Raw genomic sequence first — 18,054 nt, 5'->3', positions numbered from 1 at the left:
TGTCCCTAAGATTGTCCCAAAATGTCCCTAAAATTGTCCCCAAAATATCCCTAAAATTGTCCCAAAATGTGCCCAAAATGTCCCTGAATTGTCCCCAAAATATACCAAAATTGTCCCAAAATGTCCCTAAAATGGTCCCCAAAATATCCCTGAAATTGTCCTTAAAATGCCCCTAAAATTGTCCCTAAATGTCCGTAAAATTGTCCCCAAAATGTCCCTAAAATTGTCCCTAAATGTCCCTAAAATGTCCCTAAAATTGTCCCAAAATGGCCTTAAAATTGTCCTAAATGTCCATAAAATTGTCCCCAAATATACCTAAAATTGTCCTAAATGTGCCCAAAAATGTTCCCAAAATCTCACTAAAATTGTCCCAAAATGTGCCCAAAATTGTCCCTAAAATAGTCCCAAAATATCCCTAAAATATCCCTAAAATTGTCCCAAAACGTCCCCAAAATCTCCCTAAAATTGTCCCCAAATGTTCCTGAAATTGTCCCTAAATGTGCCCAAAATTGTCCCAAAATGGCCCTAAAATTGTCCCCAAATGTCCCTAAAATTGTCCCTAAAATTGTCCTTAAAATGGCCCTAAAATTGTCCCAAAATGTGCCTAAAATTGTCCCCAAATGTCCCTAAAATTGTCCCTAAAATTGTCCTTAAAATGGCCCTAAAATTGTCCCAAAATGTGCCTAAAATTGTTCCCAAAATGTCCCTAAAATTGTCCCTAAAATTGTCCTAAAATGGCCCTAAATTGTCCACAAAATGTCCCTGAAATTGTCCCCAAAATATACCAAAATTGTCCCAAAATGGCCCTAAAATTGTCCCAAATGTGTCCAAAATTGTCCCTAAAATAGTCCCAAAATGTCCCTAAAGTTGTCCCCAAAATGTCTCTAAAATGTCCCTAAAATTGTCCCTAAAATTGTCCCCAAAATGGCCCTAAAATTGTCCGTAAAGCTGTCCCTAAATGTCTGTAAAATTGTCCCCAAAATGTCCCTAAAATTGTCCCCAAAATGTCCCCAAAATGGTCCCCAAATGTCCCCTAAATGTCCCTAAAATTGTCCCAAAATGTCCCTAAAATTGTCCTTAAAATGTCCCTAAAATCTCCCTAAAATTGTCCTAAAATGTGCCCAAAATTGTCCCCACAATGTCCCTAAAATTGTCCCCAAAATGTCCCTAAAATTGTCCTTAAAATGTCCCTAAAATTGTCCTAAATGTGCCCAAAATTGTCCCTAAAATGTCCCCAAAATGTCCCTAAAATTGTCTCCAAATTGTACCTAAAATGGTCCCCTAAATGTCCCCAAAATTGTCCCAAATGTGCCCAAAATTGTACCAAAATTGTCCTGAAATGTGCCTAAAATTGTCCCCAAATGTCCCTAAAATTGTCCCTAAATGTCCGTAAAATTGTCCCCAAAATGTCCCTAAAATTGTCCCCAAATTGTCCCTAAAATTGTCCCCAAATGTCCCTAAAATATCCTTAAAATTGTCCTAATATGCCCCTAAAATTGTCCCCAAAATGGCCCTAAAATTGTCCCTAAAATTGTCCCCAAATGTCCCTAAAATTGTCCCCAAAATGTCCCTAAAGTTGTTCCCAAAATGTCCCTAAAACTGTCCCCAAAATGTCCCTAAAGTTGTCCCCAAAATATCCCTAAAATTGCCCCAAAATGTCCCTAAAATTGTCCCAAATATCCCAAATCCCCCAAATGTCCCCAATGTCCCCAATATCCCAAATATCCCAAATTCCCCCAAGTGTCCCCAATGTCCCCAATGTCCCAAATTCCCCCAAGTGTCCCCAATGTCCCCAATGTCCCAAATTCCCCCAAGTGTCCCCAATGTCCCCAATGTCCCCAATGTCCTCAATGTCCCAAATATCCCAAATCCCCCCAAGTCTCCCCAATGTCCCCAATCCCCCCAATGTCCCCATTATCCCAAATTCCCCCCAATGTCCCCAATCCCCCCAACGTCCCCAATGACCCCAATGCCCCCATTCCCCCCACTGTCCCCAATGTCCCCAATGTCCCCAATCCCCCAAATGTCCCAAATCCATTATATGTCCCCAATGACCCAAATATCCCAAATTCCCCAAATGTCCCCAATGTCCCCAATTCCCCCAAATGTCCCCAATCCCCCCAATGTCCCCAATCCCCCCAATCCCCCCAATGACCCCAATGTCCCCATGTCCCCAATGTCCCCAATGTCCCCAATGTCCCCAATGTCCCCAATGTCCCCAACATCCCCAATCCCCACAATGTCCCCAATGTCCCCAAATATCCCAAATTCCCCCAAGTGTCCTCATTGTCCCCAATCCCCCCAATGTCCCCAATGTCCCAAATGTCCCAAATCCCCACAACTGTCCCAAATGTCCCCAATCCCCTCAATGTCCCAAATCCGCCTGAGTGTCCCCAAATATCCCAAACATCCCCAACGTCCCCAATGTCCCCAATGTCCCCAATGTCCCCAATCCCCCCAATGTCCCCCAACACCCCCAATCCCCCCAATGTCCCAAATCCCCCCAATGTCCCCAATCCCCCCAATGTCCCAAATCCCCCCAATGTCCCCAATCCCCCCAATCCCCCCGTTGTCCCCAATGTCCCCAATGTCCCCAATGTCCCCAATGTCCCCAATGTCCCCACTGTCCCCAATGTCCCCAATGTCCCCAATCCCCTCAATCCCCCCAATGTCCCAAATATGCCAAATTCCCCCAAGTGTCCTCATTGTCCCCAATGTCCCAAATCCCCCCAATGTCCCCAATGTCCCCAATGTCCCCAATGTCCCCAATGTCCCCAAATGTCCCCAATGTCCCCAACCCCCCCAATGTCCCCAATGTCCCCAATGTCCCCAATGTCCCCAATGTCCCCAATGTGCCAAATATCCCAAATGTCCCCAATGTCCCAAATATCCCAAATTCCCCCAAGTGTCCTCATTGTGTCCAGTGCCCCCAATGTCCCCAATGTCCCCCAATGTCCCCAATGTCCCCAATGTCCCCAATGTCCCCAATGTCCCCAATCCCCCCAAACATCCCCAATCCCCCCAATCCCCCCGATGTCCCCAATGTCCCCAACCCCCCAATATCCCAAATTCCCCCTAAGTGTCCTCATTGTCCCCAATGTCCCCGATGTCCCCAATGTCCCCGTTGTCCCCAAAGTCCTCTATGTCCCCAATCCCCCCAATGTCCCCCAAGTGTCGTCATTGTCCCCAATGTCCCCAACGTCCCCAATCCCCCCAATGTCCCAAATGTCCCCAATCCCCCAAATGTCCCAAATATCCCAAATATCCCAAATTCCCCCAATGTCCCCAATGTCCCCGGTGTCCCCAGTGTCACCTGGCAGTGCCACCCCCCGCACCAGCACCATGTGCCGGGGGTCCTGCCCCCAATGTCCCCAATCCCCCCAATGTCCCCAATGTCCCCAATCCCCCAATTGTCCCAAATCCCCCCAATGTCCCCAATATTCCAAATATCCCAAATTCTCCCAAGTGTCCTCATTATCCCCAATGTCCCCAATCCCCCCGATGTCCCCAATGTCCCCAATGTCCCAAATATGCCAAATTCCCCCAAGTGTCCCCATTGCCCCCATTGCCCCCAATGTCCCCAATCCCCCCAATGTCCCCAATCCCCCCAATGTCCTCAATCCCCCCAATGTCCCCAACCCCCCCAATGTCCCCGATGTCCCCAATGTCCCCAATGTCCCCAATCCCCTCAATGTCCCCGATGTCCCCAATGTCCCCAATGTCCCCAATGTCCCCAATCCCCCCAATGTCCCCAATGTCCCCAATGTCCCCAATGTCCCCAATCCCCCCAACATCCCCAATGTCCCCAACCCCCCCAATGTCCCCAATGTCCCAAATCCCCCCAATCCCCCCAATGTCCCCAATGTCCCCAACCCCCCCAATGTCCCCAATGTCCCCAATCCCCCCAATGTCCCCAATGTCCCCAATGTCCCCAATCCCCCCAATGCCCCAAATATCCCAAATCCCCCCAAGTGTCCTCATTGTCCCCAATGTCCCCAATGTCCCCAATGTCCCCAAGGTCCCCAATGTCCCCAATCCCTCCAATGTCCCCAATGTCCCCAATGTCCCCAATGTCCCCAACGTCCCCAACCCCCCCAATGTCCCCGATGTCCCCAATGTCCCCGATGTCCCCAATCCCCTCAATGTCCCCAATGTCCCCAATGTCCCCAATGTCCCCAATGTCCCAAATACCCCAAATATCCCAAATTCCTCCAAGTGTCCTCATTGTCCCCAATGTCCCCAATGTCCCCAATATCCCCAATATCCCAAATTCCCCCCAATGTCCCCAATCCCCTGAATGTCCCCAATCCCCCCAATTTCCCCAATGTCCCCAATATTCCAAATATCCCAAATTCCCCCAAGTGTCCTCATTGTCCCCCATATCCCCAATCCCCCCAATCCGCCCTGATGTCCCCAATGTCCCCAATGTCCCCAATGTCCTCAATGTCCCCAATGACCCCAATGTCCCCAATGTCCCCAATGTGCCCAATGTCCCCAATCCCCCAAATGTCCCAAATATCCCCAATCCCCCCAATGTCCCCAACATCCCAAATATCCCAAATTCTCCCAATGTCCCCAATGTCCCCAATCCCCCCAATGTCCCCAATGTCCCCAACCCCACCAATGTCCCCAATCCCCCCAACCCCCCCAATGTCCCCGATGTCCCCGCTGTCCCCAATGTCCCCAATGTCCCCAATGTCCCCGATGTCCCCAATCCCCCCAATATCCCAAATTCCCCCTAAGTGTCCTCATTGTCCCCAATGTCCCCAACGTCCCAAATTCCCCCAATGTCCCCATTGTGCCCAATCCCCCCAACGTCCCAGATGTCCCCACTGTCCCCGACGTCCCCGATGTCCCCAGTGTCCCCGATGTCCCCGATGTCCCCAGTGTCACCTGGCAGTGCCACCCCCCGCACCAGCACCATGTGCCGGGGGTCCTGCCCCCAATGTCCCCAATGTCCCCAATGTCCCCAACCCCCCCGATGTCCCCAATGTCCCCGATGTCCCCAATGTCCCCAATCCCCCCACTGTCCCCAGTGTCACCTGGCAGTGCCACCCCCCGCACCAGCACCATGTGCCGGGGGTCCTGCCCGCACTCTTTGCCCTGGGGGGGCTCGTGGCTCCCGGGGGGCGCCCCCTTCTCGAACAGCGCCCGGAGCGCCGGAAGCTTCCGCGGAGCCACCACCGAGAAGTGGATCCCGCGCTGGAAAAAGGCAAAAAAAAGGTAAAAATAAATATAAATAAATATAAAATGTATAAGAGAATATAAGGAAAAAAATTCATAAAGAAACTGCAAAAAAATTACTCAAAAAACTAAAAAAAACAAACCAAAATTTTAAATAAATCGCAAAAAAATTACTCAAAAAACTAAAAAAACAAACCAAAATTTTAAATAAACGGCAAAAAAAAGGTAAAAATAAATATAAATAAATAGAAAATGTGAGAAAATATAAGGAAAAAAATTCATGAAGAAACCGCAAAAAATTCCTCAAAAAACCAAAAAAAAACCACTAAGATTTTAAATAAACGGCAAAAAAAAGGTAAAAATAAATATAAATAAATGTAAAATGTATAAGAAAATATAAGGAAAAAAATTCATAAAGAAACTGCAAAAAAATTACTTAAAAAAACTAAAAAAAATCATCAAAATTTTAAATAAACGGCAAAAAAAAGGTAAAAATAAATATAAATAAATATAAAATGTGTAAGAGAATATAAGGAAAAAAATTCATAAAGAAACTGAAAAAAAATCCGTAAAAAAACCAAAAAAAACAAACCAAAATTTTAAATAAATCGCAAAAAAATTACTCAAAAAACTAAAAAAAAAATCAAAATTTTAAATAAACGGCATAAAAAAGGTAAAAATAAATATAAATAAATATAAAATGTATAAGAGAATATAAGGAGAAAAATTCAGAAAGAAACTGCAAAAAAATTACTCAAAAAAATCAAAATTTTAAATAAACGGCAAAAAAAAGGTAAAAATAAATATAAATAAATATAAAATGTATAAGAGAATATAAGGAAAAAAATTCAGAAAGAAACTGCAAAAAAATTACTGAAAAAACTAAAAAAAAAACCCAAAATTTTAAATAAACGGTAAAAAAAAGGTAAAAATAAATATAAATAAATGTAAAATGTATAAGAGAATATAAGGAAAAAAATTCATAAAGAAACCGCAAAAAAATTACTCAAAAAAATAAAAAAAACAAACCAAAATTTTAAATAAATCGCAAAAAAATTACTCAAAAAACTAAAAAAACAACATCAAAATTTTAAATAAACGGCAAAAAAAAGGTAAAAATAAATATAAATAAATATAAAATGTATAAGAGAATATAAGGAAAAAAATTCACAAAGAAAGCTGCAAAAAAATCCGTAAAAAAACCAAAAAAACAAACCAAAATTTTAAATAAATCGCAAAAAAATTACTCAAAAAACTAAAAAAAAAATCAAAATTTTAAATAAACGGCAAAAAAAAGGTAAAAAAATGCAAATTGTGCGGTGGGGAATGGCTAAAATAAAGGGGGAAATAGTAATAAGGTCAAAATGTAAAAAAAAATTAATAAAAAAATAAAAGAACAAAAAAAAAATCGCACAAAAAATATCCCAGAAAGGTCACGAAAAAATCCCCCCAAAAAATTCCCCGAAAAAAAATTTTTAAAAATCCCCCCAAAAAATCCCAAAAATCCCCCCAAAAATCCCAAAAAATTCCCCGAAAAAAAACATTAAAAAAATCCCCAAAAAAATCCCAAATATCCCCCCAAAAAAACCCTAAAAAAATCCAAAACCCCAAAAACCCCAAATTCACCCAAAAATCCCTCTAAAAAATCAAATAAAAAATTAAAAAAAAAAAATTGAAAAAAGAGAAGAAAAATGCAAAAAAAAATCACCAAATAATCACCCAAAAAAACCCAAAATCCAACAAAACTCCCCAAAATATCCACAAAAAATCCCCAAAAATCCCAAATCTCCCTAAAAAGCCAAAAAAATCCCCCCAAAAATTACAAAAAATCCCCAAAAACCCCAAAAAAAACCCCAAAAATCCCCCCAAAATCCCCTCCAACCTCAGCGATCGTCTCAGGGCTGTGCCCCCATAAATCCCTAAAAAATCCCCCAAAAAAACCCCCCAAAAAAATCCCAAAAAAATCCCAAAAAAACCCTAAAAAAACCCAAAAACCCCAAAAACCCCAAATTCACCCAAAAATCCCTTTTAAAAATCCCCAAAAAATCAAAATAAAAATTGAAAAAAATTGAAAAAAAAAGAAGAAAAATGCCAAAAAATCACCAAAAAATCACCGAAAAAACCCCAAAAAACCCCGGAAAAATCTCAAAAAAATCCCAAAAAATTCCTAAAAATCCCAAAATCCCAAAAAGGCCCAAATTTGCCCCAAAAAGGCCCAAACCTCAGCGATTCTCTGCACGAGGCTCTCGGTGCTGTAGCCGGAGTAGGTGGGGCAGGAACCCCAGAAACCCCAAAAACCCAAAAAAAAATCCCCAAAAAAACCCTAAAAAATACCCCAAATCCCTAAAAATCCCGAAAACATCCCCAAAAATCCCAAATCTCCCTAAAAATTACAAAAAAATCCCCAAAAAAACCCCAAAAAATTCCCCCAAAATCCTCTCCAACCTCAGCGATCGTCTCAGGGCTGTGCCCCCATAAATCCCCAAAAAACCCCTAAAAAATCCCAAAAAAAAACCCCAAAAAAAACCCTAAAAAATCCTAAAAAACCCCAAAACCCCAAATTCACCCAATAATCCCTTTTAAAAAATCCCAAAAAATCAAAATAAAATCAAACAAAAATTGAAAAAAAATGAAGAAAAATGCCAAAAAATCACCAAAAAATCATCAAAAAATCACCAAAAAAGCGCCGAAAAAGCTCAGAAAAAATCCCAAAAAATTCCCAAAAATCCCAAAATGCCAAAAAGGCCCAAATTTGCCCCAAAAAGGCCCAAACCTCAGCGATTCTCTGCACGAGGCTCCCGGTGCTGTAGCCGGAGTAGGTGGGGCAGGAACCCCAGAAACCCCAAAAACCCCAAAAAAAAAATCCCCAATAAACCCCTAAAAAATCCCCCAAATCCCTAAAAAAACCCAAAATCCCAAATCTCCCTAAAAAGCCAAAAAAATCCCCCCAAAAATTATAAAAAATCCCATAAAACCGAAAAAAAATCCCAAAAAATTGCCCCAAAATCCCCTCCAACCTCAGCGATCGTCTCAGGGCTGTGCCCCCATAAATCCCCCAAAAAACCCTAAAAAATCCCCAAAAAACCCCCCAAAAAAAACCCTAAAAAAACCCAAAAAAACCCAAAAACCCCAAATTCACCCCAAAAATCCCTTTAAAAAAATCCCAAAAAATCAAAATAAAAATCGAAAAAAATTGAAAAAAAATGAAGAAAAATGACAAAAAATCACCAAAAAAACCCTAAAAAAGCCCCGAAAAAATCTCAAAAAAATCCCAAAAAATTCCCAAAAATCCCAAAATGCCAAAAAGCCCTAAAATTACCTCAAAAAGGCCCAAACCTCAGCGATTCTCTGCACGAGGCTCTTGGTGCTGTAGCCGGAGTAGGTGGGGCAGGAACCCCAGAAACCCCAAAAACCCCAAAAAAATCCTCCAAAAAAACCCTAAAAAATCTCCCAAATCCCAAAAAATCCACAAAAAGCCCAAATCTCCCTAAAAAGCCAAAAAAAATCCCCCAAAAATTACTAAAAATCCCAAAAAACCCCAAAAAAATCCCAAAAAATTCCCCCAAAATCCCCTCCAACCTCAGCGATCATCTCAGGGCTCTGCCCCCATAAATCCCAAAAAAACCCTAAAAAATCCCCAAAAAACCCCCCAAAAAAAACCCTAAAAAACCCTAAAAACACCCAAAACCCCAAAAACCCCAAATTCACCCAAAAATCCCTTTTAAAAAATCCCAAAAAATCAAAATAAAAATCGAAAAAAATTGAAAAAAAATGAAGAAAAATGCCAAAAAATCACCAAAAAATCATCAAAAAATCACCGAAAAACCCCCAAAAAAGCCCTGAAAAAATCCCCAAAAAATCCCAAAAAATTCCTAAAAATCCCAAAATCCCGAAAAAACCCAAATTTAGCCCAAAAAGGCCCAAACCTCAGCGATTCTCTGCACGAGGCTCTCGGTGCTGTAGCCGGAGTAGGTGGTGCTCTCCACGGCGGGCAGCAGGTACGGGGGGGAGTTACAGATCAGCACACAAACCTTGTGGGTCTGTCCTCTGCCAAAAAAATCCCAAAATTATCCTAAAATTATCTGAAATTCCAGGCAGAAAAAATCCTAAAATTGTTTAGAATTAACCCAGGGAAAAAAATCGCCAAAAAAAAGCAGAAAATCCACTTTAAAAAACCCCAAAAACTCCCAAAAAATCCAAATTACACACCAAAAGTGCCCCCAAAACCCCTTAAAAAAACTCAAAAAAAAAAAATTCCAAAAAACCGCCAAACCCCCCCCAAAAAAAAATCCAAAAAAAATCCCCAAATTCCCCAAAACCCCCTTTAAAATAAACCCAAAGAATCCCCCAAAAAACCTCCAAAAAAAACCCAAATAACTCCACAAAACCACCCCCAAAACCCTTAAAAAACCAAAAAAAAATTCAAAAAAAATTCAAAAATACAGTCCCAAAATCCCCTTAAAAAACCCCCAAAAAAGCCCCCAAAAAATCCAAATTACACCCCAAAAGTACCCCCAAAACCCCTTTAAAAACATCAAAAAAAAAACCCCAAAACCCCCCCGAAAAAATCCCAAAAATCCCCAAAACCCCTTTAAAATAAACCCAAAAAATCCCCCCAAAAACCTCCAAAAAACTACCAAATATACCAACAAAACCACCCCCAAAATCCCTTAAAAAAACCCAAAAAAACTTCAAAAAAACCATCCCAAAACCCTTTTAAAAAACCCCAAAAAATCCCAAAAAACTCCAAAACTCCTTAAAAATCCCAAAAAATCCCCAAATTCCCCAAAACCCTTTTAAAATAAACCCAAAAAATCCCCCAAAAAACCTCCAAAAAAACCCAAATAACCCCACAAAACCACCCCAAAACCCCTTAAAAAAAACTTTTAAAAAAGTCCCAAAACCCCCTTAAAAAAACCCCAAAATCCTAAAAAAACCCCAAAACTCCTTAAAAATCCCAAAAAAAATCCCAAAAAAAATCCCAAAAAAATCCCAAAAAAAATCCCAAAAACATCCCAAAAACCCCAAAGTCCCTCAAAACCTCCCCAAAAAACCTCAAAAAAACCACCAAAAATCCCTTTAAAAAGCCCCAAAAATGCCCCAAAACCCCCCAAAAGCCCCTTAAAAAAACCCCAAATTCTCCAAATTTCCCAAAATTCCCAAATTTTCCCAAAATTCCCGAATTTTCCCACATTTGCTCCCTCATTTTCTTGAAGTCGTCGAAGAGCTGCAGGGCGGTGCTGAGCCCCTCGGCGATCAGACTGCAGCTCTCGCCGCCGCCCCCCGCGAACCTACGGAAAAATTCCCAAAATTCCCATTTTTACACAAATTTCACAAAATTTTCCAAATTCCCATTTTTTTCCAAAAAATTCCCTTCTTCCCACCCAGTTTGTGGTAAAAATCCCGATTTTATTCCCAATTTTTCGCCATTTTTTCCCCATTTTTTCCCACCATTTTACCCCATTTTTTTCCCAAAAATTCCCATTTTTTTCCCCAAAATTCCCATTTTTTTCCCCCCCAAATTTTCCATTTTTTTCCCAAAATTCATGTTTTTTTCTCCAAAAATTTGCTTTTTTCTCTCCTATTTTTTGGGCAAAATTTCCTATTTTATTCCCATTTTCTCCTCTTTTTTTCCCCATTTTCTCCCCCTGTTTTTCCACCATTTTCCCCCTTTTTTTTTCCCCAAATTTTCCATTTTTTCCCCCAAAAATTTGCTTCTTTCCCTCCAATTTTTTGGCAAAAAATCCCATTTTATTCCCATTATTTCGCCATTTTCCCCCATTTTATTCCCATTTTTCCCCCATTTTCTCCCCCATTTTACCCCATTTTTTTCCCCCAAATTTTCAATTTTTTCCACAAATTCATGTTTTTTTCCCCCAAAAATTTGCTTTTTTCCCCTCCCATTTTTTGGCAAAAATTCCCATTTTTTTCCTATTTACTCCCCCTTTTTTCCCCATTTTATTCCAATGTTTTCCCCTTTTACCCCATGTTATTCCCATTTTTTCCCCATTTATTCCCCATTTTCTCCCAAAATTCCCATTTTTACCCAAATTTCCCAAAAATTCCCAAATTCCCATTTTTTCCCAAAAATTCCCTTCTTTCCCCCCCAGTTTTTGGCAAAAATCCCGATTTTATTCCCCAAAAATTCCCATTTTTCCCACCATTTTCTTCCAAAAATTCCCAATTTTTTCCCACAAATTTTCCATTTTTTCCCCCAAATTTTCCATTTTTTCCCCCAAAAAATTGCTTTTTTCCCTGCCAATTTTTGGCAAAAATTCCCATTTTATTCCCATTTTCTCCCCCATTTTTCCCCCCAAAATTCCCATTTTTCCCCCAAATTTTCCATTTTTTCCCCCAAAAATTTGCTTTTTTCCCTCCTATTTTTTGGCAAAAAAATCCCATTTTATTCCCATTATTTTGCCATTTTTGCCCCATTTTATTCCCATTTTTTCCCCCATTTTTTCCACCATTTTACCCAATTTTTTTCCAAAAATTCTCATTTTTTTCCCCCAAATTCCCATTTTTCCCCCAAATTTTCCATTTCTTCCCCCAAAAATTTGCTTTTTTCCCTCCCATTTTTAGTCAAAAATTCCCATTTTATTCCCATTTACTCCCCCCTTTCCCCCATTTTATTCCCATTTTTTCCCCATTTATTCCCCATTTTTAACCTTTTTTTCCCAAAATTCCCATTTTTACCCAAATTTCCAAAAAATTCCCAAGTTCTCACTTTTTTCCCAAAAATTCCCTTCTTCCCCCCCCAGTTTTTGGTAAAAATCCCAATTTTATTCCTCCCAAAATTCTCTTTTTTCCCCATTTTCTCCCCCATTTTTCCCAATTTTCTCCCCCATTTTTTTCCAAAAATTCCCTTTTTTTTTCAAAAATTCCCAACTTTTCCCCCCAAAATTCCCATTTTTTCCCCCAAATTTACATTTTTTTTCCCCAAAAAATTTGCTTTTTTCCCTCCGATTTTTTGGCAAAAATTCCCATTTTATTCCCATTATTTCGCCATTTTTCCCCATTTTATTCCCATTTCTCCCCCATTTTTTCCACCATTTTTTTCCAAAAATTCCCATTTTTTCCCTCAAATTATCCATTTTTTCCCAAAATTCACATTTTTTTCCCCAAAAATTTCCTTTTTTTCCCCTCCCACTTTTAGTCAAAAATTCCCATTTTATTCCCATTTACTCCCCCTTTTTTCCCCATTTTTTTCCCATTTTTTAACCTTTTTATTCCCATTTTTTTCCAAAAATTCCCATTTTTACCCCCAAATTTTCCATTTTTTCCCAAAATTCACATTTTTTCCCCAAAAAATTTGCTTTTTCTTCCCCCACTTTTAGGCAAAAATTCCCATTTAATTCCCATTTTTCCCCCCATTTTTTCCACCATTTTCCCACCATTTTTTCCAAAATTTCCATTTTTCCCCCCAAATTTTCCATTTTTCCCGCAAATTCATGTTTTTTCCCCCAAAAATTTGCTTTTTTCCCCTCCGAGTTTTTGGCAAAAATTCCCATTTTATTCCCATTTTTTGCCGGTTTTTCACCGTTTTTCACCATTTTTTCACCGTTTTTCGCCATTTTTTCACCGTTTTTTCACCCAAAATCTCAATTTTTTTCCCCTTTTTTCCCAAAATCCCGTTTTTTCAGCCCATTTTCTCACTGGATGCTGTCGAGCCAGGTGAGGAACTCGTGGGCGCTGCTGCTGGGGACCCCCTGGGACCCCACACCCCAAATCCCCATTTTCCCCCAAATCCCCATTTTTTCCCCCAAAAACCCATTTTTTTCACTCAAATTCCCCAATTTTGCCCAAAATCCCTATTTTTCACCCAAAAATTCCCATTTTATTCCCATTTACTCCCCCTTTTCCCTATTTTATTCCCATTTTTTCCCCCATTTTCTCCCCTTTTTTCCCCATTTATTCCCCATTTTTTAACCTTTTTTTTCCCATTTTTTCCCCAAAATTCCCATTTTTTTCCCCCAAATTTTCCATTTTTCCCCAAAATTCACATTTTTTTTTCTCCAAAAATTTGCTTTTCCTTCCCCCACTTTTAGTCAAAAATTCCCATTTTATTCCCATTTACTCCCCCTTTTTTCCCCATTTATTCCCCATTTTTTAACCTTTTTTTCCCATTTTTTTCCAAAAATTCCCATTTTTTCCCCCAATTTTTCTATTTTTCCCTAAATTCCCGTTTTTGTCCCAAAAAATTTGCTTTTTTTCTCCCACTTTTAGGCAAAAAAATTCCCATTTTATCCCCATTTTCGTCCATTTTTTCGCCGTTTTTTCACCGTTTTTCGCCATTTTTTCACCGTTTTTTCACCCAAAATCTCCATTTTTTCCCCTTTTTCCCAAAATCCCGTTTTTTCACCCCATTTTCTCACTGGATGCTGTCGAGCCAGGTGAGGAACTCGTGGGCGCTGCTGGTGGGCGCGTGGCTCTGCACGTACGACTCGGGGGCGCAATCCACCGTGTTGAAAACCACCAGGCTGTACTGCGTGCCCCCAAACTGGTAATTAAATATGCTAATTAGCTCATTAATATGGTAATTAATTAAAGTACATAGCCACCAACCTGTACTAGGTATCCCCAAACTGATTAGTTAAATATTAATTAAATTATATTCTATTAAATGTTATAAAATAGGCACCAGGCTGTACTGGGTGCCCCCAAACTGATTAATAAATATGTTAATTAGCTCATTAATACGGTAATTAGTTAAAGTACATAACCACCAAGCTGTACTGGGTATCCCCAAACTTGTTACTTAAATATTAATTAAATTATATTCAATTAAGTATTATTCAATTAAATATTATAAAATAGGCACCAGGCTGTACTGGGTGCCTCCAAACTGGTAATTAAATATGTTAATTAGCTAATTAATATGGTAATTAGTTAAAGTACATAACCACCAACCTGTACTAGGTATCCCCAAACTGCTTAATTAAATATTAATAAAATTATATTCAATTAAATGTTATAAAACAGGCACCAGGCTGTACTGGGTGCCCCCAAACTGGTAATTAAATATGTTAATTAGCTAATTATTATGGTAATTAGTTAAAGTACATAACCACCAAGCTGTACTGGGTGCACCCACATTGGTTAATTAAATATTAATTAAATTATATATCTCAAAATCAGCACCAAGCTGTACTGGGTGCCCCCAAACTGATTAATTAAATATGCTAATTAGCTAATTAATATGGCAATTAATTAAAGTATATAACCACCTACCTGTATTGGGTGCACCCACATTGGTTAATTAAATAGTAATAAAATTATAGTCAATTAAATATTATAAAATAGGCACCAGGCTGTACTGGGTGCCCCCAAACTGGTAATTAAATATGTTAATTAGCTCATTAATATGGTAATTAATTAAGGTACATAGCCACCAAGCTGTATTGGGTGCACCCACATTGGTTAATTAAATATTTATTAAATTATATATATCAAAATAAGCACCAAGCTGTACTGGGTGCCCCCAAACTGATTAATAAATATGTTAATTAGCTAATTAATATGGTAATTAGTTAAAGTGCATAGCCACCAAGCTGTAGTGGGTATCCCCAAACTGGTTAATTAAATATTAATTAAATTATAGTCAATTAAATGTTATAAAATAGGCAGCAGGCTGTACTGAGTACCCCCAAACTGATTAATTAAATATGTTAATTAGCTAATTAATATGGCAATTAATTAAAGTATATAACCACCTACCTGTATTGGGTGCACCCACGTTGGTTAATTAAATATTAATTAAATTATATTAAAGTAAATATATCAAAATAAGCACCAGGCTGTACTGGGTGCCCTCAAACTGATTAATAAACATGATAATTAGCTAATTAATATGGTAATTAATTAAAGTACATAACCACCAAGCTGTAGTCCAGGCCCACACATTGGTTAATTAAATATTAATTAAATTATATATATCAAAATAAGCCCCAGGCTGTACTGGGTGCCTCCAAACTGGTAATTAAATATGCTAATTAGCTCATTAATATGGTAATTAATTAAGGTACATAACCACCAACCTGTAGTGGGTGCACCCACTTTGGTTAATTAAATATTAATTAAATTATATTCACTTAAATATAATAAAATAAGCATCAGGCTGTACTGGGTGCGCCCAAAATAAATAAAATATAATAAAATAAAATATAACACAATAAAATAAAATAAAATAAATACAAAAAATGAAATAAAACACAATAAAATAAAACAAATAAAATACATAAAATAGAATAGAATATAATACACAAAATAAAATGAAGCACAATACAATAAAATAGAATAAAATGAGATATAATACACAAATAAAGACACAATAAAATAAACTAAAATACAATAAATACAGAAAATAAAATGAAATAAAATAAAATAAAATAAAACAAATAAAACAAAATACATAAAATAAAATAGAATATAATACACAAATCAAAACACAATACAATAAAATAAAATAAAATAAGATAAAATACACAAAATAAAACACAATAAAATAGAATAAAATACACAAAATAAAACACAATAAAATAGAATAAAAGAAGATATAATACACAAAATAAAACACAATAAAATAAAATAAAATAAGATAAAATAAATACAGAAAATAAAATAAAATAAAATAAATAAAATAAAATAATATAAAATGAAAGAAAACAGAATAAAATAAAATAAAATAAAATAAATCAAAGTAAATAAAATAAAATGAAATAAAATAACATAAAATAAAAAATAAAATAAAATTAACCAAAATAAAATAAAATAAAACAAAATAAATTAAAATAAAATAAAATACATTTAAATTAAATTAATGAATTAATGAAGTTAATTAATTTAACGAGCCGCACTCACGTCCCCGCCGAAGTCGGTCTCCGCGGGGGGGCCGCCATTGAAATACCTGAGGGGGGAAAGGGGAAATCTGGGGGGGCTGAGAGGGCTGAGGGGGATTTGGGGGGATTTTAGGGATTTTTGGGAGTTCTAGGGGGATTTTGGGGGGGTTTTGGGGGGATTTGGGGGAGTTTTGGGGGTCCTGGGGGGGGTTTGGGGGTCCTGAGGGGATTTGAGGGGGGGGGTTGGGGAGTTTTGGGGCAATTTGGCGGGATTTTGAGGAGTTTTGGGGGGATTTTGGGGGGATTTTGGGGGATTTGGGGGATTTTTGGGGGGTTCTGAAGGAATTTTGGGGGAATTTTGGGGTGATTTTGGGAACTTTTGGGGTCCTGGGTGGTTTGGGGGGCCCTGAAAGGATTTTGGGGAGATTTTGGAAGGTCCTGAAGAGATTTTGGTGGGTTTTGGGGGGATTTGGGGGTGATTTTGGAGGGTCCTGCAAAGATTTTGGGGGGATTTTGGGGATTTTGGGGGGATTTAGGGGAGTTTTTGGGGGATTTTGGGGGGTTTGGGGGGAATTTTAGGGAATTTTGGGGGGAATTTGGGGGTCCTAGGGGAGATTTGGGGGGTCCTGAAAGGATTTGGGTGGTTTTGGGGAGTTTTGGGGGAATTTTTGGGGTGATTTTGGGGATTTTTGGAGAGTCCTGAAAGGATTTTCGGGGCATTTTGGGGGATTTTGGGGGTCCGGGGGGGGGTTTCGGGGGGCCTGAAAGTATTTTGGGGGGATTTTGGGGATTATTGGGAGTTTTAGGGGGATCTTGGGAAGTTTTTGGGGGACTTTGGGGGGATTTTAGGGAATTTTGGGGGGAATTTGGGGATCCTGAGGGGGGTTTGGGGGGTCCTGAAAGGATTTTGGGGGTTTTTGGGGGATTTTTGGGGGTCCTGAAGAGATTTTGGGGGATTTTGGGAGGATTTTGGAGGGTCCTGCAAAGATTTTGGGGGGATTTTGGGGATTTTTGGGAGTTTTTGGGGGTTTTTGGGGGATTTTGGGGGGTTTTGGGGGAATTTGGGGGAATTTTGGGGGAAGTTGGGGGGGATTTTGGGAGGATTTTGGGAAGTTTTGGGGGGATTTTGGGGATATTTTGGGGGGATTTGAGTCGGGGCCTCATTAATCAATTAGTGGAGGGGTCTCTCTAATTAATTATCTCAAGAATTACCCAATTAATTAGCTAATTAACTCACTAATTAGCTGTCACTCATGGCACATACACACAATGCTTGGGCAGGATCCCCTTTGATTACATTATACCGGGTTCCCTTCAATTAATAGGAGGTGGAGCCTCATTAATCTATTAGGGGAAGGGTCTCACTAATTAATTAGCTAATTAACACGCTAATTAGGCTGACTCGATGGCGGGCAGCAGGTAATGTTTGCGCAAAGCCTCGAAGTACGGCCCGAGGTTCGCGGTTCCCTCGATGACGAAGACCACGTCGGCCACCATAGCGGGGGGGGCGGGGCCTTCCAGCGCGGGCACGACCATCGCCCCTCACGGGGGGGGGGGGAAACCTGTGGGGGTTAAAAAAACAACACCGTGACCCACCGGAGCCGATCCCACAATTCCATCTCGCCCACAATTCCCCCCTCATCACCCCCCGAAATTATCACCCAATTTGCGCCGCGGGTTTTTAATTAAATTCCCCCTCCCGGTTCCCCCCCCCGCGGTGTCGGTACCGGCGGCGGCGCGCGGAAAGGCGGAAGAGTTTTACTTCGCGTCCGGCTCGGCGGCGCATGCGCAGAAAATAGGAAGCGGGCGTTGCCGTGGTAACGGGAAGCGCAGCCAATCAGAAAGTAGAATGGCAGACACGCCTCTTCCGCCGTTGCCGTAGTAACCGCGCCTCGACCAATGGCGTTGCACACGGAAATAAGGAAGCCACGCCCTTTCCGCCGTTGCCGTGGTAACCGCGGCTCGACCAATGGCGTTGAAGAGTAAGCCACGCCTCTTCCGGCGTTACCACGGCAACCGCGGCGCTCCCGGC

At 39.9% G+C, this 18,054-nt stretch overlaps 1 protein-coding gene across 1 annotated transcript in view; it reads right to left on the bottom strand.

The window, feature by feature from the left end:
- Nucleotides 1–17,886, bottom strand: part of MED25 (mediator complex subunit 25) — a 52,822-nt gene extending 34,936 nt beyond the window's left edge. Inside the window, exons 1-7 of the mRNA XM_072921445.1 lie at nt 17,750–17,886; nt 17,425–17,584; nt 16,045–16,090; nt 13,560–13,684; nt 10,377–10,475; nt 9,111–9,231; nt 5,043–5,202 (exon numbers count right to left, since the gene is read on the bottom strand). Of these exons, the coding sequence (XP_072777546.1) occupies nt 5,043–5,202; nt 9,111–9,231; nt 10,377–10,475; nt 13,560–13,684; nt 16,045–16,090; nt 17,425–17,558 (685 nt within the window). The 5' untranslated portion in view covers nt 17,559–17,584; nt 17,750–17,886. The remainder of the gene's footprint in view (nt 1–5,042; nt 5,203–9,110; nt 9,232–10,376; nt 10,476–13,559; nt 13,685–16,044; nt 16,091–17,424; nt 17,585–17,749) is intronic.
- Between the last annotated feature and the right edge of the window lie 168 nt (nt 17,887–18,054).

The sequence above is a fragment of the Taeniopygia guttata genome, chromosome 37 (assembly GCF_048771995.1).
Source record: "Taeniopygia guttata chromosome 37, bTaeGut7.mat, whole genome shotgun sequence".
Lineage (NCBI taxonomy): Eukaryota > Metazoa > Chordata > Aves > Passeriformes > Estrildidae > Taeniopygia > Taeniopygia guttata.
The sequence above is the reverse complement of the archived record's forward strand: the minus strand, read 5'-3'. Positions and strand labels throughout refer to the sequence as shown.